The 27,707-nt window shown below is 41.7% G+C and overlaps 2 protein-coding genes across 3 annotated transcripts in view; one reads left to right on the top strand and one right to left on the bottom strand.

Moving 5' to 3' along the window:
* RSRC1 (arginine and serine rich coiled-coil 1) overlaps positions 1-9,035 on the bottom strand; it is a 407,525-nt gene extending 398,490 nt beyond the window's left edge. The window contains exons 1-3 of the mRNA XM_034997838.1: positions 8,307-9,035; positions 3,649-3,844; positions 2,563-2,688 (exon numbers count right to left, since the gene is read on the bottom strand). Of these exons, the coding sequence (XP_034853729.1) occupies positions 2,563-2,688; positions 3,649-3,842 (320 nt within the window). The 5' untranslated portion in view covers positions 3,843-3,844; positions 8,307-9,035. The remainder of the gene's footprint in view (positions 1-2,562; positions 2,689-3,648; positions 3,845-8,306) is intronic.
* Positions 9,036-17,108: 8,073 nt separating this feature from the next.
* SHOX2 (short stature homeobox 2) lies at positions 17,109-25,886 on the top strand. Of its 2 annotated transcripts, none has more exons than XM_034997863.1 (5): positions 17,109-17,531; positions 20,436-20,644; positions 23,054-23,111; positions 23,421-23,509; positions 25,096-25,886. In XM_034997863.1, the coding sequence occupies exons 1-5, from the start codon at positions 17,183-17,185 to the stop codon at positions 25,351-25,353; spliced, it is 963 nt and encodes a 320-aa protein (XP_034853754.1). In that variant the 5' UTR covers positions 17,109-17,182; the 3' UTR covers positions 25,354-25,886. The 2 variants fall into 2 exon arrangements, with proteins under 2 accessions (XP_034853754.1, XP_034853744.1); XM_034997853.1 differs by having other exon boundaries at positions 25,060-25,886.
* The last annotated feature ends 1,821 nt before the right edge of the window (positions 25,887-27,707 follow it).

Below are 27,707 nucleotides of genomic sequence, written 5' to 3'. Positions count from 1 at the left end.
CCTGCTCCTCGGGCTCCCTGCTCCTCGGGCTCCCTGCTCCTCGGGCTTCCTGCTCTGCAGGAAGCCTGCCTTTCTCCCTCTCCTACTCCCCCTGCTTGTGCCCTCACTCACTGTGTCTCTCTCTGTCAAATAAATAAATAAAATCTTAAATAAATAAATAAATAATAGCCTTGGTTAACTCAAGGAATGAGTTGTTCAATTTTCTTGTTACACCAAGATTAAACTCATTTAGTTCAAGCATTTTGAAGAATAAATTCCTAAAATATATTTTCCAAAACAATATATGTATAGGACATGAATAATGTATTTTCTCAAAATTTAAGACTTTTCAGTGACTCCAGATTAGTTATTGTAGTTAAATGCCAGTGTTGAATCAAGAGGTTGATTAGAAGTTGCTGTTTTGAATAAACCTCTGAACTTGTTTTCTAATATACAAAATAAAGGTATTCCTGTACATGACACCTTGACAGAGTTACAAAACTCAAATTACTAAATGCATATGTGCTAGATAGTTTATGGTTGACTAGACATCACTGCTACTCTTTTTAAGGTCTTCCTTGCATTGCAAAGGAAAAGAAATTAACATTCGCCTTTGGAGACAGTTGTAAGTAGATAAACTGGGCAGAAAAAACAGCTTCCAGGTGAGTATTTTGAGAATCACCCACTTCGGTGCTACAAACTGAAAGAGTACTTAAAACTTCCGGTGACTTCTGAGCAAATAACCAGCTGCCATGCTTCAAGTTAAAATAATCAGTGACAGCTTCCCTAATTCCCTGAGCCCTTCCAATGGTTACAAAAGTTCCCTCCGTTAAGACCCTGATGCTTGGAATGAAACTATGAAATGACTGATACATGTGAAAATATATGGGAGTATATGTGAAAATACTTTATAAACTAAAAAAGACCATAAAAAGCATGAATTATTATTTTTGTTCCCACCGATGGAAACTTCAATTGAAGTTATTTTCTGGTAATCAGCCTCTTTTTAGACAAATCAATATATCCAAAATAAAGTTTCCCTTCTACAAATCAATAAAACAATAAAACATTTTCTTGCTACAAAACCAAGTGCTCTACCTAACTTCATTTCCCCAATTAAACATTCACTCAAATCAAGGCACGTGCACGGCATTTTGCTAGGTAATAAGAGGATCTCCCTGCAAGAATTTACAATATGTGAGAATAACAAAACATAGTATTCAAAATATAACTGTTAAAAATCAGGAACCACATGTGATGGGGGGTCAAAAAAGGAGAGATTAAATCTGACTTGGGAGTGAAAAATCAAAAAAGGATTGAGAAAGAATTAAAGGTTAAATAGAACTAAACTTTAAAGAATAGAAAGGCTTCACAAAGTATAGATACTGCAAGAAAGGGGAAGTAAAAGCATGCTCAAATAAACAAAGCTAGCAACTTGGGGACCTGAATGGAAAAAAAAAGGCATGTAACACCAGAGTGGCTTAGCCATGGAGTATGACAAACGACAGGAGGCTGAGGCCAAATAACACAAGGCCAGAAAGCTAAACATTTGAACTTTACTGCTATTATCCAACTTCAGATTCACACAATGATTTATAAAATTTTGTGCCCTAAATAACAAAACCAGGCTGCTAACATACCCCCACAAGTAGAGCCTAATAGTAGTATGAAGAACTAAGCAGAGAAAAGAAACTGATCTGCCTAAAATGCTTTTCATCCTAACATTCTTCTGCTCAAAAACCTTCAATAATTTCTGAATGCCTCTTTTTATCAAGTCCATCAATACCATAGTCCCCATCCTATTCAACCAAATTTTCTACCATTGCCCAAATGTACAACTGACTCCAGATAGGCTATTTTCTTTATTATTGACCGTTGAGCACAGCAAAAAAACACAGGTGGAGTATTAGTCTGTGTATTAGTCTGTTCTGGCTGCAATAACAAAATACTGCAGACTGGACAGCTAAAACAACAGAAATGTATTTCTCATGGTTCTGGAGGCTGTAAGTCCAAAATGAAGATGCCAGCTGATTTGATTCCTGGTAAGGGCTGCCTTCCTGGCTGAAAAGATGGTAAATATCCACCCTTTCACTGTGTCTTCACATGGCCTTTCCTTTGACTGCATACTCATATAGAGAGAAAGTCTCTCTCTTCCTCTTCTTATAAGGCCACCAGCCCTAGAGGATTAAAGCTGCACCCTATGACCTCATTTAACCTTAACCTTAAATACCTCCAATAACGACCCTATCTTCAAATATTGCTACACTGGGGGTTGGGACTTCAACATACGAATTTATGGGGGACACAAACTCTTTCCATAACACACTGAGGCAAGATCTTGCAAGGTTTTACAGCTTCTTTGCTTACATTCTTCAACAATTACCCCCATCATGTGAAAAAGCCCAGTCTGGCCTAACGGAGGATGAGAAGCCAATGAGGATGAGTGACCCCAGATGGGACCAGCAAAAGAACTGCCAGCTGAACTCAGTCAAAATCATAAAATGAGAACTTAAGTGATTGTTGCTTTAGATCACTAAGTTTGGAAACAGTCTGTTACAAAGCAATAAATATGAGATGGCATACCTTCTTGTTCTGCTTTTTGACCTAGATCTCTGAACTCTATAGGATTTCCCTCGACCCCTTGAACGACTTCGACTTCGTTTTCTTCTAGAGCCATAAGAAGAGCTACTGCTTGATCGATGCCTGCGTCTGAAATAAAATATAATCAAATGTCATTGCTATAAAAAAAATGTTTACGGGCGTCTGGGTGGCTCAGTCGGTTACGTGTCTGCCTTCGGCTTGGGTCATGATCTCGGGGTCCTGGGATCAAGCCCCACATCAGGCTCCCTGCTCAGCTGGTAATCCGCTTCTCCCTCTGCCCCTCACCCTGCTCGTGTTCTCTCTGTTTCACTCTCTCTCAAATAAATAAAATCTTTAGAAAAAAATTTTTTTACAGCCATTAAAGAGAAATCATCTAGATTCTAAAGAATCATCTCATTTTTACTATTTCTAAATCCTTCCTAGAAGCAAATAGAGATAAAATGTTATTCCTGTTGAGAAGTCAGATGACTGATTCCTAATTTAGTGATTGGATCAGCTACTAATTAAGACATTATGGGTGCTCAGTAGTATACAATCCTTCCAAATATTATCAGATAATATGTTATGAGAACTATACCAGTTTACACCTACAAAGAACAGACAAAGGAAGAAGACACTAGACCCATGGATTGGGCCTGGCAAAAAGGAAAACCTTTGTGGGAGGGAGGGGTTGTACCAAATGGGTGAAGGGGAAAGGGAGATACAGGCCTCCAGTCATGAAATGAGTAAAACGTAGGAACAAAAAGCTGAGCATAAGGAATATAGTCAATGATACTGTAATGGCAATATAATGGGACAGATGGGAGCTATACTTGTGAACATAGCATAATATATAAATTTGTCAAATCGCTAAATTGTAAACCTGAAACTAACATAACACACCCAAATGAAAAAGTAAAAATTAAACAAAACAAAACAAAACAAACTTTTAGGTTGGGACTTAACCCTCATAAATATATAACTACTAAAAGAAAAATGTTTTACCCAGAAAAATTAAAAGTACAAAAACATATGAACTCCAAAGAATGTTACTCTCATTACTATATAAGTGAAAATTATGAATATCACCTTCTATCATATGAATGAGAGCGAGGCTGAAGATCTCTGGACCAAGATCTTGACTTTGACCTTGATTTCCTTCCACCTTTCTTTCGGCTATATGTTCTACTATCTGAAGAACTACTTGAAGATGACCGTCTACGGTGTTTCTTTTTTCTCTTGCTTCTGCTTTCTTCTTCAGTATCTGATGACCGGCGTCCCATTTCTCTAAGTTCAAATTCAAAGAAAATTAGTTCTAGCACAATGGCACAATGGATGAAATTTAACCTAATTTTTGTAGAACTCTGTAAAAATTTAAAAAGTCAACTTTAAATGTACTTGGCTTATTGACAAGACATGAGAAATTGCTGTAGTATAGTTTTCTAGGATTATCAATTAACTGTCTTTATAATTTATGAACAGTTTAAATTTGTCCATAATTTTTCCAAATATCTCTCAAAAGAGTTAATCCTGAGAACACCTCATAATAATTTTCTTGTAAGTTGCACTTATCATTAATTATATAATACTTGGTTTAGGGATCAACCATTAATCCTTCATTTCCACATTCCTTAAATATAAAAAGTATTTTACTATCTTTTAGAATTATATTTTTCTAACTAAAAATTCTAAATTTTTAAATGGATAAAACCTCATTAGTCATCAACAAAGTGCAAACTGAAACAATGCACTATCACCATTTCACTGGTGAAATCTGAGGGAGGGAGGAAATGTTCACTACAGTACTAAAGTTGGGAGCACCTAGGTGGCTCAGTCAGTAAAGCGACTCATCTGCCTTCGGCTCAGATCATGATCCCAGGGTCCTGGGATTGAGCCCTGCATCAGGCTCCCTGCTCGGCAGGGAGTCTGCTTCTCCCTTTCTCGCTCCCCCTGCTTGTGCTCCCTCTCTCCGTCAAATAAATAAATAAAATCTTTAAAAAAATAATAATAAAGTACTAAAGTTGAAGTCAGTCAATTCTGCACACTGCTAGTTCATAAAAATGAGTCATAAAAATGTTGATTTTTTTTGACAAAGCAATCCTACTTCTAAGAATATATCTGCAAAGTTTTTCTTAAAAGGAATCTATATTCATGAAACTATTCATTATAACATTATTAAAACCATATCCACAGAGACTACAATTTACGAAAATATGCACCTATGAGGGGCACCCGGGTGGCTCAGCAGGTTAAGTGTCTAACTCTTGATTTCAGCTCAGGTCACAATCTCAGGGTTGTGAGATCAAGCCCTGTGTCAGGCTCTGTGCTAGGGGTGGAGCCTGCTTAAGATGCTCTCTGTCCCTCTCCCCCTGTCCCTCCCCCCCAATATATATATGTATACATATATGTGTATATGTATGTGTGTACATATGAGTAACAGCAAAATTGAAAATGATTGATAATTTTTTTTTAAGATTTTATTTATTTGAGAGTGAGTGAGAATGCAAGTGGAGGGGAGGGGCAGAGGGAGAGGAAGAGGGAGAAGCAGACACTCCACTGAGCAGGGAGCCTGACATGGGGCTGGTTTCTAGGACCCTGGCATCATGACCCAAGCCGAAGGCAGACTCTTAACCTACTGAGCCACCAACTCTCAACCAACTACCCCCAAAATAACTGATAATATTGAAGTGATGAAACTGGGTAATTTTTTTATTTTACATGATTTTCTATATGACTGTGGCAACGTTTGTATATTTATTATACAAAAGGAAAAAACATACATAAAAATAACTTAAGATTTTTATACCTAAGAATTAACTTATTTGATAAGAAGCTTACTTGTCTCACTTCAAAATTAGCCTTCAGAGTCCCATACGCAATCTCACTTATTTTACCAAAGTAGTTATTAGCGATCTTTCAATGTCACATAAAAGCAAGATCCATCTTATGTAATGGTTAACATAAACAGTTAATGGATCAGATAAATAAAAATCTCATGCTTCCCTTTAATATTTTTATTATGTTATGTTAATCACCATACATCATTAGTTTCTGATGTAGTGTTCCATGATTCATTGTTTGCATATGACACCCAGTGCTCCATTCAATACGTGCCCTCTTTAATACCCATCACCAGGCTAACCCATCCCCCCACCCCCCTCCCCTCTAGAACCCTCAGTTTGTTTCTCAGAGTCCATAGTCTCTCATGGTTCGTCTCCCCCTTTAATATTTATTCAAAATAAGTTAATATCATTGCTATAAACAAAGCAATGTGTTCAATTACAGCTTTGTTTTCAGAATTGTCAGAGGAGCCATCCCCTCCCTGACTCTAATACAATACCACTTGAAAATTGCTGTCAGGATTAAATTCAAAATTCTAAGCTATTTACCTAGAACCAGAATTAGACTTTAAATATAGTTCTGAACCTCCAAGATGTTCACAGTTCTAACAATTTACAGTTAACAAAATATTGGAAAGACTTGGTTTTGAAACTTTCAGTAAATCACTAGTGTATCTAAGCCAGTTTCCTCACTGAAAAATGAAATGCACTAGTTAAAAGATCATGATGACCCCTTCCAGCTTCAAAATACTATGATTATGAAATTATACATATATAGACAATATAAATGTACATATATACATATTTAAATATTCACACATATATATGATATATAATATCTGTGTGTATGTATATTTCCATTACAGAATGTGTACATAATTGAGTTATAACAATCACCTAAGTTTTCCTATTTCCTGGCTTTTCCTTCCTTTCTTGTTTTCATCTTTAGACAGTTATGAATTTTCTTAACTGACAAATAACCATTTAAGATGAGTTTTTATTATAATCTTATTATCTGGTTAAAAAATACTAAAATGAGAGTGAGAGTATAAAAAAGTATAAATTCACAAGAATTAAGAGACTAAAAGAGAAAACAACAGGAACAGTAGACAAGATATGTCAATAAATTTTTAGCAAATGAAAACCAGATGGCGGATTTGGAGCTAGGAAAGTTGAGTATCACACAACTGCAGAGAATTCCAACAAGTGAAAAGCCAATTCACACAGCAAAAATCAGAAAGGCTCAGGAATTTGAGACACCAGATACCATAACAGGCACAACAGGTCATGAGACTAAAACACAGAGAACGAGCTGAAAATCTGTAAAAGAAGTAATCGCCCAAGCCCCCTCCCCCACCCAAACCAGACAAGTGACTACTCCCCCCCATTCCCAGCAGGAAAGGTGGGGTTTTTTAGGAAAATAACGAAACAATGAAGCACAGGTCCAGGGGCACATAAAAGAGGGCAGAAAGATCCTAAACTGCTAAACTAAAAGTTAAAGGAAAGTGAAGGTCTTCAATCTAATAGTAAATACTGCAGCACTCCATGAGCTTGGATCCAAGAATTCTGGCAGAGGATTTTTTGGAAACCTGAACAGTAGTTGAAAAAAGGTATATAAATATTTGAAGGTCCCCCCCAAAAAAAGGCCAGGCCCTTATCCAATCACCCTATAACCATGCCCACCAGTTACCAAACCCAAACCTTAAACACGTAAACTTTTCTCTGTAAGCTTTTTAAACTTTTTAGCAATTATACAACAAAAGATAACTAGTCACGTGATGAAAGCCTTTATCATAAGAGACAGAAACCAAAAAAGAAAGAAAAAAGCAACTTGTAGTAAACAAGGAACATGCGGAAAAAAATTACTGTTACTATCCTCAGAAACCCGAGAAGATGATCCAGCAAACAAGAACAGGAGGAACACCCAAAGAACAGGAAAGCTTTAAATTTAAACAAATGATAATTTGTAATAAAAAATACAATGGGGTTAGAAGATAAGGTCAAAGGACTCACAGAAAGTAGAAAGAAAAAGATAAAAAACAGGAGGTAAAAGAGGATCAATCCAGAAAGTGCAATATCCAATCGATATGCATTCCATAAAAAAAGAACACAGAAAGAGATAAAGAAAAATACCCAAAGAACAATTCAAAAGAATTTCTAGAATTGAAAGATATTAATTGCTTTAAATCCCCGGGACAATGAATTAATAAAAGATATACACCAGGGGCACCTGGGTGGCTTAGTCGGTTAAGTGGCCAGCTTTTGGTTTCAGCTCAGGATCTCAGGGTCTCAGGGTCCTGGGACTGAGGTCCCCTCCCCACCTAAAGTTCCATACTCAGTGGGGAGTTTGAAGATTCTCTCTCTCCCTCTGCCCTTCCCCCAGCTCACGTGCGAGCTCTCTAAAATAAATAAATCTTAAAAAAAAAAAAAATAGACATATAGCACACATATCTCCAAAAAATTCAGACATCCATATATAAATCCTAGAAACTTAAGAGAAAAAAATGGGGTAATCACAAAAGGCTTCTCAACAGCAACACAGAAAACAAAAAGAGACTTGCCTTCACATATCTAAGTGAAAATGACTTTCAACCTCTCGATATCCAGCCCAATCACTGATCTAATACGAGATCAGAATAAAGACACGTTCGGGGCGCCTGGGTGGCTCAGTCGTTAAGCGTCTGCCTTTGGCTCAGGTCATGATCCCAGAATCCTGGGATGGAGCCGAGCCCTGCATCGGGCTCCCTGCTCGGTGGGAAGCCTGCTTCTCCCTCTCCCACTCCCCCTGCTTGTGTTCCCTCTCTCGCTGTCTCTCTCTGTCAAATAAACAAAATCTTAAAAAAAAAAAAAAAAAGGGAATAAAGACACATTCAAATATGCAGTCTCAAAATTATATCTTGCACTCACCGTTTCTGAGGAAGCTAGTAGAGGATGTGCTCCACCAAAAGGAGAGAGTAAACCAACAAAGATGATCCAGATTCAGAAAATCTAATACTAGAGATAGGTATAAAGTCTCAGGATGATAGCAGACCTAGGTATAAGAGATACATCAGGGAACAAGAGACAAAAATCCTTGCCCTCTAGCTTATACTAGAAGTGTAACAGAAATTCTCAAAATGGGGTCCGTAGACCCCTGAGGGTCCTTCTAAAACCCTTTCAGGCGATCTAAGAGGTCAAAACTATTTTCACTCTAACACTGAAACATGATTTACCTTTTTCACTGTGTTGACTTTTGTACTGATGATGTAAATAAAAGCAATAGTAGGCAAAACAGCTGGTGCCTTAACAGGAATCAAGGCAAGGGCACCAAACTTCACTAGTATCATTATATTCTTCACGGCAACACACAGTTTAAAAGAAATTTTTTTAAGCCAGTTTCACTTAAGAATGTCCTTGATAAAACAGTAAAAATCATTAATTTCATTAAATTTCAACCCTTGAGCACACATCTTTTTAATATCGTGTGATGAAATGGGAACTACACTTACCCGCTACTGTTATACTAAAGAATGGTTATTTTGAGAAAAAGTGTTTATACAAATGAATTTCAAATTGAACTAGCTTGTATCATGAAACACTACTTTTAAAGAACTAACTATGACTATTCAGACTTGGGTATTAGGCAGACATTTGCCCAAAAATGAATGAAGAGAGTCTTTCATTTCAAGGAAAACTGACATTATTTGTTGCCAATGATAAAATTTGAGCTCTCAAGCAAAAGTGAGAATTTAGGATAACTTGTATCCACCACCATGAGAGTGGCTTCCCAGTCAGCACTTGAAGATTTCTCTGTTGAGATCAGTGGTGATATTAAGAGATGTGAATTTTTTTTAATTACATAATACAGACTGTCAAAATTTAGAAGGTATACATAACCCAGTGAACCACTGTTCTCCCATAGGCCAATTCAGGATCTCACAGAATCATGCATGGGTAAAAAAAAATCCACTCACAGTGTAAGACAAACCTACACATTTTAATGTGATAGACTATGAAGTCATTGACATGGTTTCAAATACCAGGTACAACCAACTTTTAAGAAACTACTACTTGAGGCGCGCCTGGGTGGCTCAGTCAGTTAAGCGTCTGCCTTTGTTCAGCTCAGGTCACGATCCCAGGGTCCTGGGATTGAGTCCCGCATCAGGCCTGCTTCTCCCTCTGCCTCTCTCTGTCTCTCATGAATAAATAATAAAATCTTAAAAAAAAATAAAAAAAAGAAACTACTACTTGTCAAGTTTTGGTGTAGTATCAAAGAAGTAATTATGTGCAAAGGCTATTAAAATACTTCTTTTTCCAATACCATATCTTTGTGAATCCAGATTTTCTTTATATATTTCAATCAAAATAACTCATCATGATGGATTGCACGCAGGAGGAGATATTAGAGAGTTGCAAAAGTGGAAAATAATGCCACTTTTCTCACCAAGTTTGTTTTGGAAAATGTAGTTATTTTTCATATCAAATGTGTTATTTATGTTACCATGTAATGGGCTTATTATTATTTTTAAGTTGATTAATAAATATTTCAAAATTTGCTCATTTAATTACTAGTAAGGCAATATTTATAGATACAGCCCACGTAGATAAAAGTTCTTGGGGTCCACAATAATTTTTAAGAGTGTAAAGGAATCCTAAAACTAGAAAGTTTGAGAACCACTGCTCTAAGGTATCTACAGTTATTTCCACTCTCCTTTCTTGCCCAGCTTATTAAGTCCCTATATAAAGCATAAAGAAGTAGAAAGAAAAGGACACAGATCTTATTATGTATCTTGTTGAATGGAAAAAAAAGAGAATAGGAGGTGGGTATAAATTTTCCTTTGTTTTAATTTCAAACAACATAATTCACCCATAATAGAAGAATGATTATATTTAACCCAGAAAAGTTAATGGTAGATACAAAACCCTTCCTTAGAGACACTAAGTAAAAAAAAAGTTTAAAATCCATGTCACCAAACTATATTTTCAAGTAATATATTTACACTTCAGAAAAATTACTCTGAAGTATAATCAATCTCAAGAGACTGCAAAAGCCCACTACATTTCTTTATTATAGTTAACTCCCAATATTTATTCAGAAAACTGAACAAGAGCAAATGAGAGGTAGTTCCAAAAATTGTCTTTTCGGGGTGCCTGGGTGGCTCAGTCGTTAAGCATCTGCCTTCGGCTCAGGTCATGACCCCAGGGTCCTGGGATGGAGGCCTGCATCAGGCTCCCTGCTCAGCAGGAAGCCTGCTTCTCCCTCCCCCACTCCCCCTGCTTGTGTTCCCTCTCTCGCTGTGTCTCTGTCAAATAAATAAATTTTAAAAAATCAAAAATTGTCTTCTCTATCAATGACAGGTACTGAATTCCTACTCACCCCCCTCAATATATATTCACCTCTGGATTTCCATAATATCATTGGCATATAATTGAATATACTTCTCATTCAAGTCATGTCATCAATTTTTATTACACACTACTAGTAAGAAAGAACTCCTTATACATAACTCCACTGTTAAGGTACAGTACATGGAAAGACATTTCTGATAAGGGCAATAATGAACTGAGCAGAGATTTTTAGGAGCCCCACAAGCTAACAATTTTTCAATCTACCTGTAAACAGAAAATGCAACTACAGGTACAGAACTCCTAAAGCTCTTGGTTTTCTGTCCTCACTCTGTCTTCTAGTACTCCCAGTCTCATGGTTGCAAACCTCACCCAAATACTCCCACTACAAAACTGAAACCAGGACAGGTAACGACTACAGCAGAACATCCATTTACAAAAACATCTCATTATAAAGTTTAAGTGACTGACTGAAGACATGAAGCCAAGATGTGGTCATTCAAAAGAAAGCTCAAAGGCATACACAAGTAGTTCCTCTGTCTAGTTATTAATAAAGGTACAAGAAGCAGTTAGCCTTTTTCAGAAAACAGGCAGTTAGAGAGAACAAAGATTCCCAGAGAACATGACAGTTTATAATTATTTCTCCACTATTCATTCATTAGTATATCAAACTATACTTTTTTTATCTTGGACACATGGCTTAAAAAAAAAAGAACAGTCATGTCAATGGGAAATCCACCTCAAAGAGGTAAAGTAAAAGTGGGGTTAATACCATTTTAGCATAGGAAGAAATCCACAAATAAGTACAAAACCATGCAAAAGCAGAAAAAGATCTGTGGTAAAATTCTAATTTAAGATAACACAACAAAATTCAAAAGATATATAGAATTCTCAAAAACACTCCTCCTATCATAACTAAAAATTTGTAGACTAGCATCTCTTTTTTTAAAAAGTATTCAGTCTTAAGAATTTCTCTCCAATGGTTTGAAAATGAAAGCAGAAAATATATCTATACATCTACTGTAACAAAATCATTACAGAAGTTTTCCAACTCATAACACAACTCTTTGCTAAGACTGGTGGAATCGGTAAGGCCAATTAATAGGTACCAGCTGCCTTTATTTTTTTTTTTTTTTCTATTTCAAACATTTTTAGCTCTCTTACTGAAGAACATAACAGTAGTAAAGTGTTATCACTTAGCAGGAAATCTCCTTTGCTTGTAAAGAAAGTGAATATTTATAGACCTAAGGCTAGAAGGGATACACAGTTTCCCCACAAGGTTGCACCTGTCATATCTGTTCAAATCCTTAAACCTGAGAATTCTGCATATCCCCTTCACTTAGAGCTTTTAGGTCTAAGTTCGAAGATGACAACTGGACTACTTTTTTGTAACGCAAAAGATATATGATTTATGTAAATACCCAGTACCTAGTTAGTTGAAACTCTAATAGGTTGGTGCTAATTCTGAAAATGCAATAACAACAAAAAATTTAGGTTTCCAGTGTACATTTAAATATATATAACCTCTGAGATAGAAATTATGTTAAGGTTGACCTAAAATCATGAGTCAGCAACATGTATAAATAGTGCATTATAACCTCTCACCAAAGCAGACAGAGTTTAAGGGTAGCCATGTGCTCTTAAGGTAGCCCATAAGGGTAGTAATATGACCACAAGGCCACAAATTCTGAAGTCAAGGAAACGGGGAACGTTTAGTGCGAGTATATTTATATGTTAAGGAACTTAGAAAGTCTATCTCACCCAGCACCACCTATCTCTCAGCAAGAGTGCCAGCCAGGAAGGGGGATAGGGAGTGAAAGAGGTGCATCTCAAGTACCGACAGCAGAGTGAGTGGAGTAGAGTGCACCAGGTTGCAGCCTCCCTCTTGCTCCATCCTACCTATAGCTGGTGACGAAGCACCAACCACGTACTTCAGGATGAGCACAGAAACTCAAAAGCAGTGATCGAGGACCAGGCACTGGGGATGCGGAAGGAGGTGTGGGTTGGGTAGGGGATGGAGAGCTAGTTAACTCTCCCTCACCACCAGCAGACAAAAGGCCTAGCTTGAGGCCTGCGACCGCGAACTACTCTACAGCTACCCACCACCCAAAGGCCCCAGCTCGAACTTCAGGGGTCAGAAAGCGCCAGGTGCGGGGCGCATGCGTACTGCGCCGCTCCGCACGCCTCGCGGCCACCACCCACCACCCCCACCACCCCCACTCCAAGCCGCCTTCCTGGCGGACTGCGCCAGGCCCCGCGCCGCCTCTCGCCGGAGCCGGGCCTCGGAACCTTGCGCCCGCAGGCACCGCCTCCCGGACTCCAGATGCCGGCATCACCTGGGTCCCGGCCTTCGGCCTCACGCTTCCCGTGGACTTGCAAGCGCCACAGACCAAAAAACGTTCCTTCAAATCTGGGCGCCGCTGCCGTCCTCCGAACTTGCTTCAGTTTAAGCTCACCGCCTTCCTGGTTCCAGCGCCAGGCAGCGCCAGCCGAGCTTCCGAGTGCATCGATAGAGGCTGCCCGGAGTTAGAGGAGTGCGGAGGGAGTAGATTGTCACGCCGCCAATTTTTTGTTTGGTGTTGGGTTTGCGTGCTTGCTTATTTGATTTCCTTGTTGCCAAAAAGCAATAAAGGTGGAGACTGAAAAGTGCTATTGCCTTAGTAATCGTCGCTATCGTCTTAGATAATCAGTAAACAAATCTGCATCGTAGGAAGTTATGTTTAAGACACCACACGTAGCGAAATTGGTTATCTCACTCTGAGGGAGGAGGAAACTAGCCCAACGATAATAAATCATGGGACTGTGTCTGTATAGACTGTGTGTGATTAAACTCTAATGATTTATTTGCAAAAATGCATTAAAATCGGTGTTTCTTCTACCCTGAAGGTGAAGGCATTCACAGGTTGGGTGCAAATTAGTTTCCCATATTAAAGTTAACTGGTTGGTGGAGGAAGGGGAGAAGGCTGCCTGGGGCAGGGGGACGAGGTTTCTTCTGAAAGAAAAATTCAATATATAGGTTTTTTGTTATTTAAACCAATAGAAATTACAGCGATTCAGCATTTTCTGTAACTCATACTACATTATTTATCTGTAAGAAAAGGAAAGGAGGTGAATAAACTCTTGGCCTTGGTTTGGGTCGACTGTGAGAACCAGCTCGTTCACAACTGTTATGATATCCAAGCTACAGTTTTCCGCTGACGGTTTGAGAGGGTGAAAATCACCTCCACAAATATATGGCTCATAAATGACTGTACCTTAAATAACCAGTTTCGAGGGACCGTTTTAAAACTTAACTACTACACTACAGGTTTATTTTAAATAATTCAAGAGCTGGGGAGCCCCGTGGGGTCCTGAATTTTATTGGAACTCCTGTATCTGTCTGCAGGCTGTCAACTAAACGTTATTCAATGTTTTTTACCAAAATTACATTTTGAAATACCCTGTCTCAAGAAAATATTTTTTATCTAATGAAACAACATCATTAGAACTTCATAAGCATTTTAAGAACCTTGTTGATGTTGTTTTTAACTAAACTTCCCTTGGGCCAGTGGGAATCTGTGGTGAGACACTGCAGATTTCTCACAGCCCCATCTGATATTAACACCACTATTCCTAAATATATACAAAAAGCCAATATTCCAGGAAAATCTATGGGAAAATCAATTTGGTGTGAACTACATGATGATTGGTCTGAGCCTTCCCTGATCACCCTTAAAATGGTCATCTTTCCCTCAAGCTCAGTAGTAGATGGAATTTAAAAAGTAGCTAGTGAGTCTCCTGATCCCTTGCCAGACTTCTAACTGTGGTTATGTTGGAGCTGTTTGTGAATACATATTTAACACCTCAGTTTCAGAGCTCTTTGAGCACCACGTCCATTTAGCTGACCCCGTTCCTGGTCATTCTGCTAAATAACCTGAAAAATGGATTTTCACAAAGGATTAAAGATTATGGTTATTCCTCTCTGATAATAACAGAATTGAAGTGGTTACAAGTAGTAAACCAAGACTAAGTATAAAATCATGTTTCTAAATTCATATAACTTTGGAAAATGTGAGTATTTGAGTCTCTTTTGTAGTGTGATAAAATAGAAGCAAGCACTCATGTAATTCATTAATACCTAAAAGCTATTGCTACTGGAAACTTAAAGATTAAATTATTTCTCCTAAATACAGCAACAAATGTTTTAAGAAGAACAAAGGATAACTTCAGAATTCAAAAGAAAAAAAAGGCAAAGTAACATTTTAAAAAGTATGATTTTCATATTCCTTAAATTCACTAAATGTGAACATTTTAATCTGAAGAGTAGTAAAGTATGATATAGATACACAAAACCTCTATTTGTATATATTCTAGAACCATTAATATATTGTTATAATTGTTTTCTCTTTTTACAAATGACTCAGGTTGCTTTGATGACAGTTCTCAAATTATCTGTTAACTTCGTGTTCATGCTTTAACCGATGGGCAGAAGTATACCTATCAAAGTTCTGTAGTTGCTTTTATTTTTACTGAGAGTATCAGATCCAAGAAGATGAACAAGTTACCTTTAACATCAGAAGAAAACCTGCACTAATATTCATACTACTTGAAAATGTGCCCCAAACCACACTTGAAGAGATGTATTTGTTTGTAGACTCAAGTAATTATAACTTTCCTATGTAAATATTCTTATGTGAGATATATACATGGCCACACTGCTCACTGCAAGCTTTGTCCTACACAGTACAAATGACTCAGTAATATAGATGTTACTTCCATATAACAAACTATTTTGATGAAAATAGTCCAGGAATAAAGTTTTAAATTGTGGCTTTGACAGAGAGAGAGAGAGAGAGAGAGAGAGAGAGAGAGAGAAACCTTTCTCCTGGTGACCCTCTTTTTGAATAGTCCATGGTAAGTAAAATTAGATGGGGTGTAAACTTAACGTGAATTTTTTTCAAACTCAAAGAGGGAGGAAATAATTTGCTTTTCAAAATTAGGAAATCAACTAGAATGTTTCTGAGGATACTAAAGAACTCCTGTAGTTAATTGTGGGAGGGGTCTGGGTGCAGGGAGTTGTAAGGGAAAAGGGGTCAGGATCCTGAGACCTCAAAGAAGGAACGAAGTCAAACTGTCCTTGACCAGGGGCTAAGGAAACACTTTAAAAATGGAATCTGTCAGGGAACAGCTGCTCGGGAAATGTGTTAAATAGACTGGCGCGTACGAGTTGGGTTTGTCTGTAGAGGTGTCGGCTTGGGCTCCAGGGCGCGAGTAGTGGGTGAATCACAAACTCCCCGGGGCGAGGAGCTTAGTGAAGACCCAGACTCAGCTCTGGCTGCGAGCCGGGAAGCCTCCTTAAGGAGCCGCGCTGGGCTGGGAAGCTGTAAAGTACCCTGACTCTGGGCAGGTTTGTGAACCCAGGTTGCCGGGTTGTGTGGGTTGTAGGGTGGGAGGAGCGAGGATGTAGGATTGGGACAACAGGGTCAGGATACGGAACTGGGGTGCGGGGCGCCTAACGCAGGTCAAGGAAGCCTGGCAGCAAGGCAGGGAGGAACAGTTGCGCTGCACCCTGACGCGGTGCGAGGTTGTGGGGTGGGATGCGGAGTCCGGATACCCGACTGACTCCAGCGGCCGCGCACTTGTCAGTTTCCTCTTGGCCACGCCCCGGCGGAGTAGGTTCAGCTCCCCAGTGTTTAACTGAATCGTGACACCAACGCAAAATCCACGCCTAATTAAATTAATTAGGGATTCTCGTCAATCCTGGATTAATGGCCAGGAGCACAGGCGGCCGAGGCTATCTGAAAACCAGGACGGCCTGGGACCGGCCTCCTCTTCCCGCCCCCTCCCGTCCCCTTCTCTGCCCTCCCACTCCAGCTCCAGCCTGCCTGGACTCCAGCCTCAATCAATCTCAATCTCTCTCTTTTTCTCCCTCTCTCCCTCTCTTCCTCCCTCCCAACCCCCACTCCCCCACCCCCAGGTAGTGGTGCGGGTGCTTCCCCAGGAAGGGGCTCCCTCCGAGTTGCGAAGGGGAGGTAATTTACTCAGAACAAGGGGCCGCCTTTGCGAAGTATAAATAGTGAGACTTCAAGCGCAGCATTGCTATCAGATCTGAACTCTCCGCAGTTAGAATTGTCAAAGATCTTAACATTGAACAAGCGCGCTCCGGCAGGGAAGCATCAGTTCCCATTTCCCTCCGGCGGCCTCCGCCCCTTCCCTCTTCCTCCTCCTCCTCCTCCTCCTCCTCCTCCTCCTCCTCTTCTTCTTACTTCTTTTTCTCCTACTTCTCCTCCTCTTTCTTCTTTCTTCTCTTCTCTTTCTTCTTCTTCTTCTTCTTCCTCCTCCTCCAGCTCCTCCCCCACCCCCTGCCCCATTGATGTGTTATTATTGGGGGGGCTGGAGCAGTAAAAAAAGAAGAAGGAAAAAAAGAGCGGGGCTCGGCTGGGAGAGATTGAGCGCGGGGCTGACCGGCATCGGCGGCGATGGAAGAACTTACGGCGTTCGTCTCTAAGTCTTTTGACCAGAAAGTGAAGGAGAAGAAGGAGGCGATCACGTACCGAGAGGTGCTGGAGAGCGGGCCGCTGCGCGGGACCAAGGAGCCGACGGGCTGCGCCGAGCCGGGCCGCGACGACCGCAGCAGCCCGGCAGTCCGGGCGGCCGGCGGAGGCGGCGGCGGAGGAGGAGGCGGAGGCGGAGGCGGAGGAGGCGGAGGAGGTGCAGGAGGAGGAGGAGCAGGCGGAGGAGCTGGAGGAGGGCGCTCTCCCGTCCGGGAGCTGGACATGGGCGCCGCTGAGAGAAGCAGGGAGCCGGGCAGCCCGCGGCTCACCGAGGGTAACGGCCTAAACCCCCAGCCGCGATTCCCCTTCCCGCCTTCCTGACTCCTCTCAGGCGGGAGAGGACCCCGAGGCCCAGGGGGAGAGGGGCGGGACGCGGAGAGGGCCCTTGGACTCCAGCTTTGGAAGCTAGAGTGATGATGGAGGGGTGGAAGTCCGGTGGTGTGCACGGCCGTGGGTGGGGTCCGAGTGTATGTGAAGACGGGGGGCGTGGGGTTTGAGCGCGTCTTTCTCAGATGCTCCCGCTATTTCCATTCCACTGTAGCGCATTTTACTAGCCGGAGGATGGGCCGGCAGCCCAGACGGCCAGCGGGCGGATGGGGAAGTTCGCTGGGCCCGGCTGCGGCGGGGGTGCTGACAGCAGCTGGGCCAGGCGGCGGGATTACGGTTCGCATCTAGCGCCTAGTTTGAAGGAGCCCCTTTCCTAGGCCTGAGAAAGACAGAAAAAGAGAGGAAGGAGAGAGAGAGAGGAGAGAGAGATTTCACCCTCGGGTCGCCCCATGGTTTCGGGCCGCGGCTGAGATCCACTCGAACTCGACGAAGATCCTGGCTTCTCGGATCTTGGAGGTCAAAACTTCTCATTCTCTTTGAGCTATTAAGATTGAACAGGGCCAAGGCAGGCTAGGCTGTTTCTCTCTGGAGACGCGTTAGGCTCCCTTTTTTTTTTTTTTTTTTGGTTGGTTTTTCGATATTTACACAATTCCATTGCTGTTTCGAATCATTTAGTACTCTGGTTTTGTCGGAGGGGGGTGGTGAGAAATCCTTTGGTGCCAGCAAAGTGTTAGGAAATGGCTTTATCTAAATGGTGGAGCGTCCTGTACCAATTCAAAAGAGTTCAACAATAAAATTAATCTGGCACTTGGTGCCTGCAGTAACTGGTGTGCTGCCATATTTTTCCAATTAAGAAAATATGTGACATGCGTAGAATCACATATTTAAGCAAGCAATTAAGTTGTTTATAACACGGTCTGTTCCTGTTTAGGCCAATAAATGGAAATTTGGGGGCGAAATAGAGTCTATTAAGTCTATTAATCAAGTAGAAATGTGGACATCTTTCTCTTTGAAGCTCCAAAAGTTTGAGAGGCATCCACTGTGGATGACACGAAATAGACAAAGCCTTCTCAACCCTTTGGCAGAATCTGAAGGATGTGTTTTCATATTTAAATTTCATTACAATATCAGTGCAAATATTTTCTTATTAACTTGGCTCCGAGTATTTGCTATAATGTTATCTGCTTCCTTCCCGCTGGAAGGACAAATGTCCATAAAACGAACTCTGAGTACAAGAAATGCGGACAACACTTAAGATCACCATAGCTAGAATGCTAGACTGGGCTGGGATCTAGAAGCTCTTCTTCCCCCAGACCAGGCAGCAGATCCTCCTAAATTTGGAAAATGATGGCACAACTGTCAGGCGGCTCAGTGCAGCCTCCCAGGCGTGAGTCTGCAGCTCCAGGCCCTGGGTACACCAGCCCTCCGCATCGCGCCCTTAGGGTCTGAACCCGGGCAGACACAGTCCTGGGATTGTTGATTTCCAAGCTCAGGACAAGTATTAATTTCTCTGCAGGCCGGCTCTTCCGGAAATGATTTTTAACACCCATGCTGACTGGGATCCTGGGCTAGGAAGAACTGCAAACAGCCTCTCGACTATCTAAACTCAGCTTTGACACCTTAAAAACCCAAGACTCCGACTCAGGCGCAGAGGATGAAGGTTCCAGAGGGCAGCTTATGTTGATATGGGCTCCCCTGATCACTGCCCCTTGGCCTATATATATATATATTCACATATATATCCCTATCCCTCGGGTGACTCTGTATGCTCACATTCGCAGAGCTGTTTTTAAAGGGAGGAGAAGGAAGGACAGTAAAGTAGCAACGGATGTGTGCAAACCCAAAGCCAAAAAAAAAAAATGCATATTTTATTAAACAACCGAACTGCTGGATGCATGAAAAGGCTTTGAGCAACCAATAGAAACCAAGGATCACGAATGTTCCGCTTGAACCTGTTGATCTCTGTGGGTTTAAGCATTTAGGGTCGAGTCCGCCTTTCCAGTGGGGAGGGAGAAGGAGAGAGAGAACAGAGGGAGCGGTCTATTTCGCGCGCCTCGCGAAGCTAGTTTTCCGCCTCTCGCCTTTTGGCCTGGCGTGAGCCGCAAGCCCTTCAGGCAGTCAACATGGCGTGGGCGCCTCTGCTCAGGCTCCCAGTGTCCGGCATGGGGGATAGGGACTGCCTGGCCGCCCGTGGGCCCTCCGCAGGGTTAGGCTCGAGCCCTGGGTCAGCATCGAAAGCCCTGAGATGCGGCTCCCAGTACCGCTCAGCACCCGGGTCTTGTTCAGCCGCTGCAACCCTTGGGCCCAATTGTTCCCAAATTAGAGCAGCAAGTTTGAGAGAAACAGAGAGCCAGCGGTGGCCGGAGCTGGCCTGAGAATGGCCAGCTCTCTGGGAATAGCCGGTGAGAGGCCAGTGCATGGCCTCGCCGCGCCCTTCTGCCCTTACCGGGTTCTGTGTCTGGCCCGGCGCGATGCTTTTGATTCTGTGTGCGTGGAAGAGGGTGAGCGCGAGAGAGGTTGAATGGAATGGATTTGGGGTTCGCGGGGTGGGGGCAGGGGACGGTGGAGTGGACAGTGAGGAGGTGAGTTGAGGCTACAGTTGCGAAGGGGTGAGTGGGTGAATAGCCGGGGGCAGGCGGCCGCCCAGAGTTGATCTTTTCGCGTCTCCAGAATCTTCTTCCTCAGGACAGGGTGAGGGACTGGCCAGGAACTCCAGGAGGGGGCAGGATCCTCCATCCTTTTGGAGACAAATCTGGTAACAGGATTTGCTCTGTTGTTTTTGTCCGTGTGTGTGTGTGTGTGTGTGCGCACGTGGACATACGTGTGGCTCTATTTGTGGTGCCCCCTCCAGTGTCCCCAGAGCTGAAGGATCGCAAAGAGGATGCAAAAGGGATGGAGGACGAAGGCCAGACCAAAATCAAGCAGAGGCGAAGTCGGACCAATTTCACTTTGGAACAACTCAACGAACTGGAGAGGCTTTTTGATGAGACCCACTACCCGGATGCTTTCATGCGCGAGGAACTGAGCCAACGGCTGGGGCTGTCCGAAGCCCGAGTGCAGGTATCCAGCTGTGAGGAGGTCAAGGCAGGGCCCAGGGAGTGGAGGAGGGGCACTCGGGGGTTAGAGAGGCAGCTTGGGAGACACACACAGAGGGCGCAGGTTCAAGAGTCTGGAGTAAGGTGAGAAGGGAAGGGATATCTTTACTAGAGGTCTTATTTTCCAAAGTAAATCTTAGTCTTGTAGCCTACCCCCACCCCATCCCAACATATGTTCCCAGCAGAAGAAAGCTGTGCTGGGCTTGCTCCCAGAGTTTCTATAAACCACACCCCCTCCCCTCGCCTTACGATGCCTTTAATGTGGTTTAATCCTAATGGGCCTACTTTTATAAGCCTTAAAAAAAATCCCACAGAAAACGTTTTATCTTCTGGATGCCTTAAAAGTTACAACGAATATTTTGTTCGCCTGAGTTGGTTTTCCTTGAGGGCCTGCTCCGGGGTCTAGGGTTGCCAAGCGGATATGCCAATTAGGTTTATAGATGTACAGACTATAAAGAAAATTAGCAACTGTTAAGTGTGGAAATTTACAGTTTGCCGTTAGCAGTCGATCTCAAACTGTGTGTAAAACAGTAGAGAAATAAATGCATTTTGGTCACTCTTTGTTCCCTCACTTAACCAAGACAGCAAACCTGAACCTACAGAAACTTGATTTTAAAACAACTCACTATCTTAATATTGGCATTCCCACAGTCCAACACCCAACAAGTGCCTTACGTGATGAAGTTAGGATTGGAACAGGTTTTTTGTTTTTTATTTTTTGTTTTCTTACTGGTTGTGGGGGTGAAAGTAATGGCAATAGGCTTTGGGGGCATTCAAGGTAGAAAATTATATATATACATGCGTATATATCCTTCTACTTTTATGGAGAAAACATTTAAATGTTTCAGATTGTATTTCCGCTCAAATAATAAAATAGGAGAAAATGATGGTCATTATTTGTTTGAACACATGGAGCAGTTTTAGGCCTGAACATCTGCAGCTGTTACAAAGTATCACTGTAACAGATACTCCCGGGGTCTCTGGGCGGAGAGACCACCATCTGCAGCAAACTATGCAATTCTTAGGGGGCTTCCCCGCATCTTGTAATAGGATCAGGACAAAAACAGAGCAGTCACGTTGAAGGGGAAAAGTAATAATAGGCTGCCTTGGTCATCACAGCCGTCAATAGAAGGCTCTGCTCTTCCTTTTTAAGCTTTTGCTGCTTTGCTGTGTGTACTGAAATCTCTAGAGGCTCAGCAACCCCTTAAAGACACGATGATAATTATTACAGTTATGAGCATTAGTTTCTCAGTTCCAACTCTTCCAGGGGAAAAAAGAGGCAAGAAGCCTCAGGCCATGTGAGTTATACAAAGGATGCCACCCTGGCATGAAATCTCCCCTTCTATTACACTAAATGGCAGGGGAATTTTTGAAGATTTACATTGACTATGACACTTGCTTTCAAAAACAAGAAAAAGCTCTGAAGCAGTATTTTTCTTTTATAGTTTTTTTCAAACCTTAATTTGTGAATCAGTCAATATGCTGTATTATTGGAACATAATGCTGTATGATTGGAGTGTAAAAGCAAGCTTTGTATGAATTTTTAAAAATCTGTCATACTGCCTCTAAAAGTTCGCAAGTTTATTTAAGAAGGTAATATCTGGGAGAAGACAGTTTCCAGGAGTTACTTGATTCATACCTTCCTACCTTCCCCTTTACATAGACTATTGTTTTTGTTTTTGTTTTTCTCATAAGAAATGAACTTTATTACTGGTCTTCATTTTTTCATACCTTTCTTTAAATTTTAGGGTTATTTTCTATTACCCTAATGTAAGCAGTAGATTTTTTCTATAGAAGCAAATTAGATTATCATGATAATGGCACAATTATTCTGCTACTGTGTTACACTCTGCTGCACAGAGGAACAGAGAAATCCTAAACTTCTTTGTAGTGAGGCTTTTATGGCACTAATTAACTCTTCCCCCACTTTTATCTCCCCCCCCCCAAAAAAAAACAGAGTCACTATTTGCTTTGGTGTTTGGTTTTACTTGAAGATGAAGCTAATTAATATTACAGGCTATTAATGAGCACATTCTTCTCAGGTCTTACTGGGCAAACATCTAAACCCATTATCGCTTTAGTATCAGGTATCATGGAGAGTTTTAGGCCTTGGGGACTCTATAATGTAGAAAGATGAAACCAGGACTAATAGTAATTTATCAAGAAACAATTTATCTTGCAAAAGTCTATGAAATCTACTTTTGTCATTCATTTACATTATTTGACTTTGGAAATTGAGAGTGTTTTTTATAATTCAAATATTGTTTGCTATATCTCTCAATCCTTGCCTAAAGCACTACTGTTTTTTCATTGTACTTTGGTAATTAAAGGAGTTCATAACATCTAGGTTTTATTTTATTTTTCCAATTTGTAGGTTTGGTTTCAAAATCGAAGAGCAAAATGTAGAAAACAAGAAAATCAACTCCATAAAGGTATGCTTCTCAAAGGACATCTGATATTCTAAGTAAAAAGAGAACTGGGCAATATTGTTATACAAAGTCAGAAAGAAACTCTGAAAGATAATCATGGTCTCTATTTAAAAATCTGCTCTGAAGGCAGTTAATGAGAGTCCTAAAGTTTGGAAGTACATTACATTTATTTTAATTATGGCAGCTATTTAGGAAGATAACAGTCCAATTCCAAAAGAATTTGTTCTATCTTGGTATCATTTGGAATCCTGGAAAACAATGCTGGAAATGTTATCCTCACATTATTGTGTTTTGTTCCCCATTTTTTTACAGGTGTTCTCATAGGGGCTGCCAGCCAGTTTGAAGCTTGTAGAGTTGCGCCCTATGTCAATGTAGGTGCTTTAAGGATGCCATTTCAGCAGGCAAGTATAGCCCAGTTTCAACTTGTTTTTAACTGTAAAAAGACCTGGATTTTGCTTGAATTGTTGAATATACCCTCTCTCTGAGTCCCATGTTGGTGTCCATGTGGTTGAAGAATAATTTTGAGATGATATAGTGAATCTACTCCCCTTTAAAAACCTATAAAATGTCAAGGGCCTACATGCCTAGTCCTTTCTTTCCTCATGGGAAACCTGCAGAAGCCTGAGGCCAGCGACTGGTCCTTTAAAAATGCACTAAAGATTGCACTTGGGGAGAGGAAGGAAAAGCCTTTTATTAAGATTTTGTCAGATCCAATACAGAGGTTAGTCCTAAGGTGTTTTCTAAGGCAACTTTCTAAATATTTTTCTAGGTATTTCCTACCTCTTAGTCACATTAAATGTCTCTGACAAAAGAAAAGTAAATAAATAAAAGTACTTCCAACTCATACTTGATTTTTTAAACCTGTCTCTGCAAACAAAGCTTCATCTCAGTAGAGAGGGAAGCCTTGGTCTTCCCAGGGATGTCCTGCCTCTGCAATCCCTTTCTTAGGCATAAAGAAACCTTTAAGACTACATGTTAAAAGGACAGCCTGCAGCAATGATTTAATCCTTGGAAATCCCAGTGCTCTAAACGCTCCTGCTCTCCAAGCCTAAGGGCTCAATCCTTACCCAACCAGTGCCTGACCTTCCCCCTCCTCAGCTGGGACCCCTGCTTGGTAGGGTTGTGAAGTCAAGAATTAGCTCTCAGTTGGCAGCACCCTGGACTGGGGAGACACACGGGTGTACCCATGTATTGACGGTTACTGTTAGGGAGATCTTAGCTCTCTTGGCACCACAGGACTCTAGCTAGCATCCCAATGCTAGGCTTTTGAAGCAAGAGGGAATGATTGGAGAGAGTGTGGGATCTAAAAAGGAGACCCTTACTACTCAGAAAGTGATCTGCAGGCCTGCAGCACCAGCACCACCTGGGAGATTGTTAGAAATGCAGAATCTCAGGTCCCAATGCAGACCTTCTGAATCAGAATCTGCATTTTTAAAGAAGATCTGCTTTGTAACAAGGGTAATTGTTATAGCAGTAAAGGTTAGAAGTACTAACAATTGTGCCAGTTGTGATGAAGATGCAGTAATGTCCCCAAGTGACAGGGGAAAGTTTTATAGTTTGTTTGTTAGTACTTCAGTGCTTTAATAGGTAAGAGGTGTATGATGACATCAAGAGAGCCTTTCCAAATTACTTTCGTAATTTTGAGGAGGGCGATGTTTTAACACAATAGCAATATTGCCCTCTGATGGGCCCAGCTCCCGAGGGGGGCGGCCACATTCCTGCAGACAGGAGTCCCCTAGGGCCAAGGGAGATAAGGCGTGCTGAAGAGTTGCAGAGACTCTGGCGCACCGGAGTATCCCTGTGGCGCACCGGAGTATCCCTGTGGCGCCCCAGATTCAGTAACAGACTGAGAAGGTCAGCCGAACTCCCCTCTCCTGTCCCCAGCCCCAGCCTTCCCCCTCGCCAAGCTGGACGCCGTTAATGCTCTGTTTCTATTCTGTTGTCACCCTAGGATAGTCATTGCAACGTGACGCCCTTGTCCTTTCAGGTTCAGGCGCAGCTGCAGCTGGACAGCGCCGTGGCGCACGCGCACCACCACCTGCACCCGCACCTGGCCGCGCACGCGCCCTATATGATGTTCCCGGCGCCGCCCTTCGGACTGCCGCTAGCCACGCTGGCCGCGGACTCAGCCTCCGCCGCCTCTGTGGTGGCTGCCGCCGCCGCAGCCAAGACCACCAGCAAGAACTCCAGCATCGCCGATCTCAGACTGAAAGCCAAAAAGCACGCTGCCGCCCTGGGTCTGTGACGCCAACGCCAGCACCAACGTCGCGCTTCCAGCGCGGCACGCACCCTGCAAATCCTCCGTGCCCCGCTGCTTTTCCGTTTAACCCCTCCGGACCTCCGGAACCGACCCTCTTTCCGCCCCGCTGATCGGCCTTTGCCGCCTTCCACATCCCGGACTCGGAGGGCGAGACTTCGCGCGGGACCTTGAATCCCACTAGGCGCACCAGCTCTGTGGCTCCTGACCATTCACCTACCCAAGGGCGTAGAATTCGGCTTCGTAGGGGCAAGTTTTCGGGAAGTCTGGAGAGAGACTGAACAACGGAGCGCTGGGACAGCGGAGTGTGGCTCACGGCAAAGCTGCAACGATGGACTCTTGCGTAGAAATAAAAATCCTGTTAATAAAAAATGAGCAAAAAAAAAAAAAAGTAGAAAAGACAAACCAGAAAGAAAAAAGAGAAAGGGAACTTACTGCTATTTGGCAGAAGTTGAAATCGGAGAAAGAACCAAGGAACAAAAACAAATTTTAAAAATTAAAGTATTTTATACATTTAAAAATATGGAAAAATAACCCGGACGAATCTCGAGAGAATGGGGAGGGGGGGCAGTATCAACTTAAAGTGTATGTTTTTTTTAATGGGCTAAAAAAGGCAAAACAGAAGGAAGAGGTATACTTATTTAAAGAATTAAGATTTAAAAAGTGCGCAGCTGGGAAGTTCACAGGTTTTGAAACTGACCTTTTTCTGCGAAGTTCACTTTAATACAAGAAATTTGATAAGAGAGGCGGGCCTCCTTTTACGTTGAATCAGATGCTTTGAGTTAAAAACCACCACGTATGGAAGAGTAAGAAGAGGGAAGACAATATAAAAACGAGGAGAGGAAAAAAAATGATATTAATACAAAAAATGTTACGACAGACAGTGATTTCTCTGAGAAATTATTATGGCAGCACTGTCCAGACTGCTGACAGTAAATTCCGGTTTTGCATGTTACTTGTATTCCATTGATGGTGTCTCCCTGCTCCCTGCTTTACTCACATGCACTTACTCCATTTTCATCTTCAGTACGAAAAACAATACCAAAAGCATCTGGAAATTGATGTATATCAAATCTATAATTTTTGCCCCATCTTTGATCCTGTCGGACAAAAGAAAAAGGTCGGAAGGGAAAAAGTTTACACTCTGTCCCAAGAAGACGGAGGCGGGCAGAAAATGTGGGGAAAGGAAAAAGAAAAGAAGACCAAATGAAGTAATAAAGGTACAGCGCCTCACACAGCTCCTGGCACATAGTAGGCGCTCAATCAATGATAGTCCCCTCTCCTTCTCCTTTCTTGTACTCCCTCCTGCTGATTTCCTGATGTCCTATCTGGGAACCTTGCTTTATTTCCCCCTCTCTATCCTGTCACACTCACCTTAAATAATACCCAACTAGATACAGGCAGTAGGTTTGTGTAAAATATGTTGATACACACGAACAAAGTTTATTTTGGCTATAATGTGTGAACTGATGGTTGACTTTCAACATTTGCATTTTATCACACAAAGGTGTATATTCAAGTAATTTTTTTTGTTTCAATTCATGTAACTATTTAAACTGGGGTACCCTGGACTAAGCAATCTGTATCCCAATCACTAGAAAGCCTCCTTAGCTTTTTTTTTTTTTTTTCTAATTTACAAGAAAGAGGAAAAGCTCTTTTAACTGAACTTTGGTATGCGGTTGAGCTTTGTAACTATTTGTTCTCCATGAAAACAAAGTTATTTATATTTGCCATATTTTTTCTAGTGTATTAAGTTATTTTAAGCAGAAGAAGATGCTGTTATTTCATGATGTGTTGTTGGTACAAAATGTTTCGATTTCACCTCTGTTAAACCTTTTAAATAAGTGCCAAGTTATTAATTGAAGACACTTTGCGATCAATTGAATGAAAATAGTATTGTTTCATTTAATGGAGTTCGCGTCATCTTTGTTCCTGTTACTATTAAACTATCCGGGATAGTCTTTCCTTCTTCCTTTTTGATTAATGTGTATCTATCTCTCGACTACATCAACTTAGAAAAGCGCTTGCCTCTGCTTCTACGTGCAGCTATTAAGGGGCCGTGAGAATGGTGGCTGTGGCTCTCGATATCGCTGAGCGCAACCCCCACCCCCTTTTCATCCACCCAGCATAGAAACCGGATTGATTTTACACCAAATCAATAAAGGAACAGATAATATGTAAAATAATATTAAATAGACTCCCTAAGACAAACTCTCATACTTCATTTTGATGCACTTTCACCCTTGAAGTTTTTCGGGGAGCAGTTTGGAGAGAAAGGGAAGCGGGGTCACACGGTGCGAAATCTACCTGGGTTAATTGTGGCATAACGGACACTCGATCCC

Source organism: Mirounga leonina, unplaced genomic scaffold (genome assembly GCF_011800145.1).
Source record: "Mirounga leonina isolate KUSES-001 unplaced genomic scaffold, KU_Mleo_1.0 Mir_115, whole genome shotgun sequence".
Lineage (NCBI taxonomy): Eukaryota > Metazoa > Chordata > Mammalia > Carnivora > Phocidae > Mirounga > Mirounga leonina.
The sequence above is the reverse complement of the archived record's forward strand: the minus strand, read 5'-3'. Positions and strand labels throughout refer to the sequence as shown.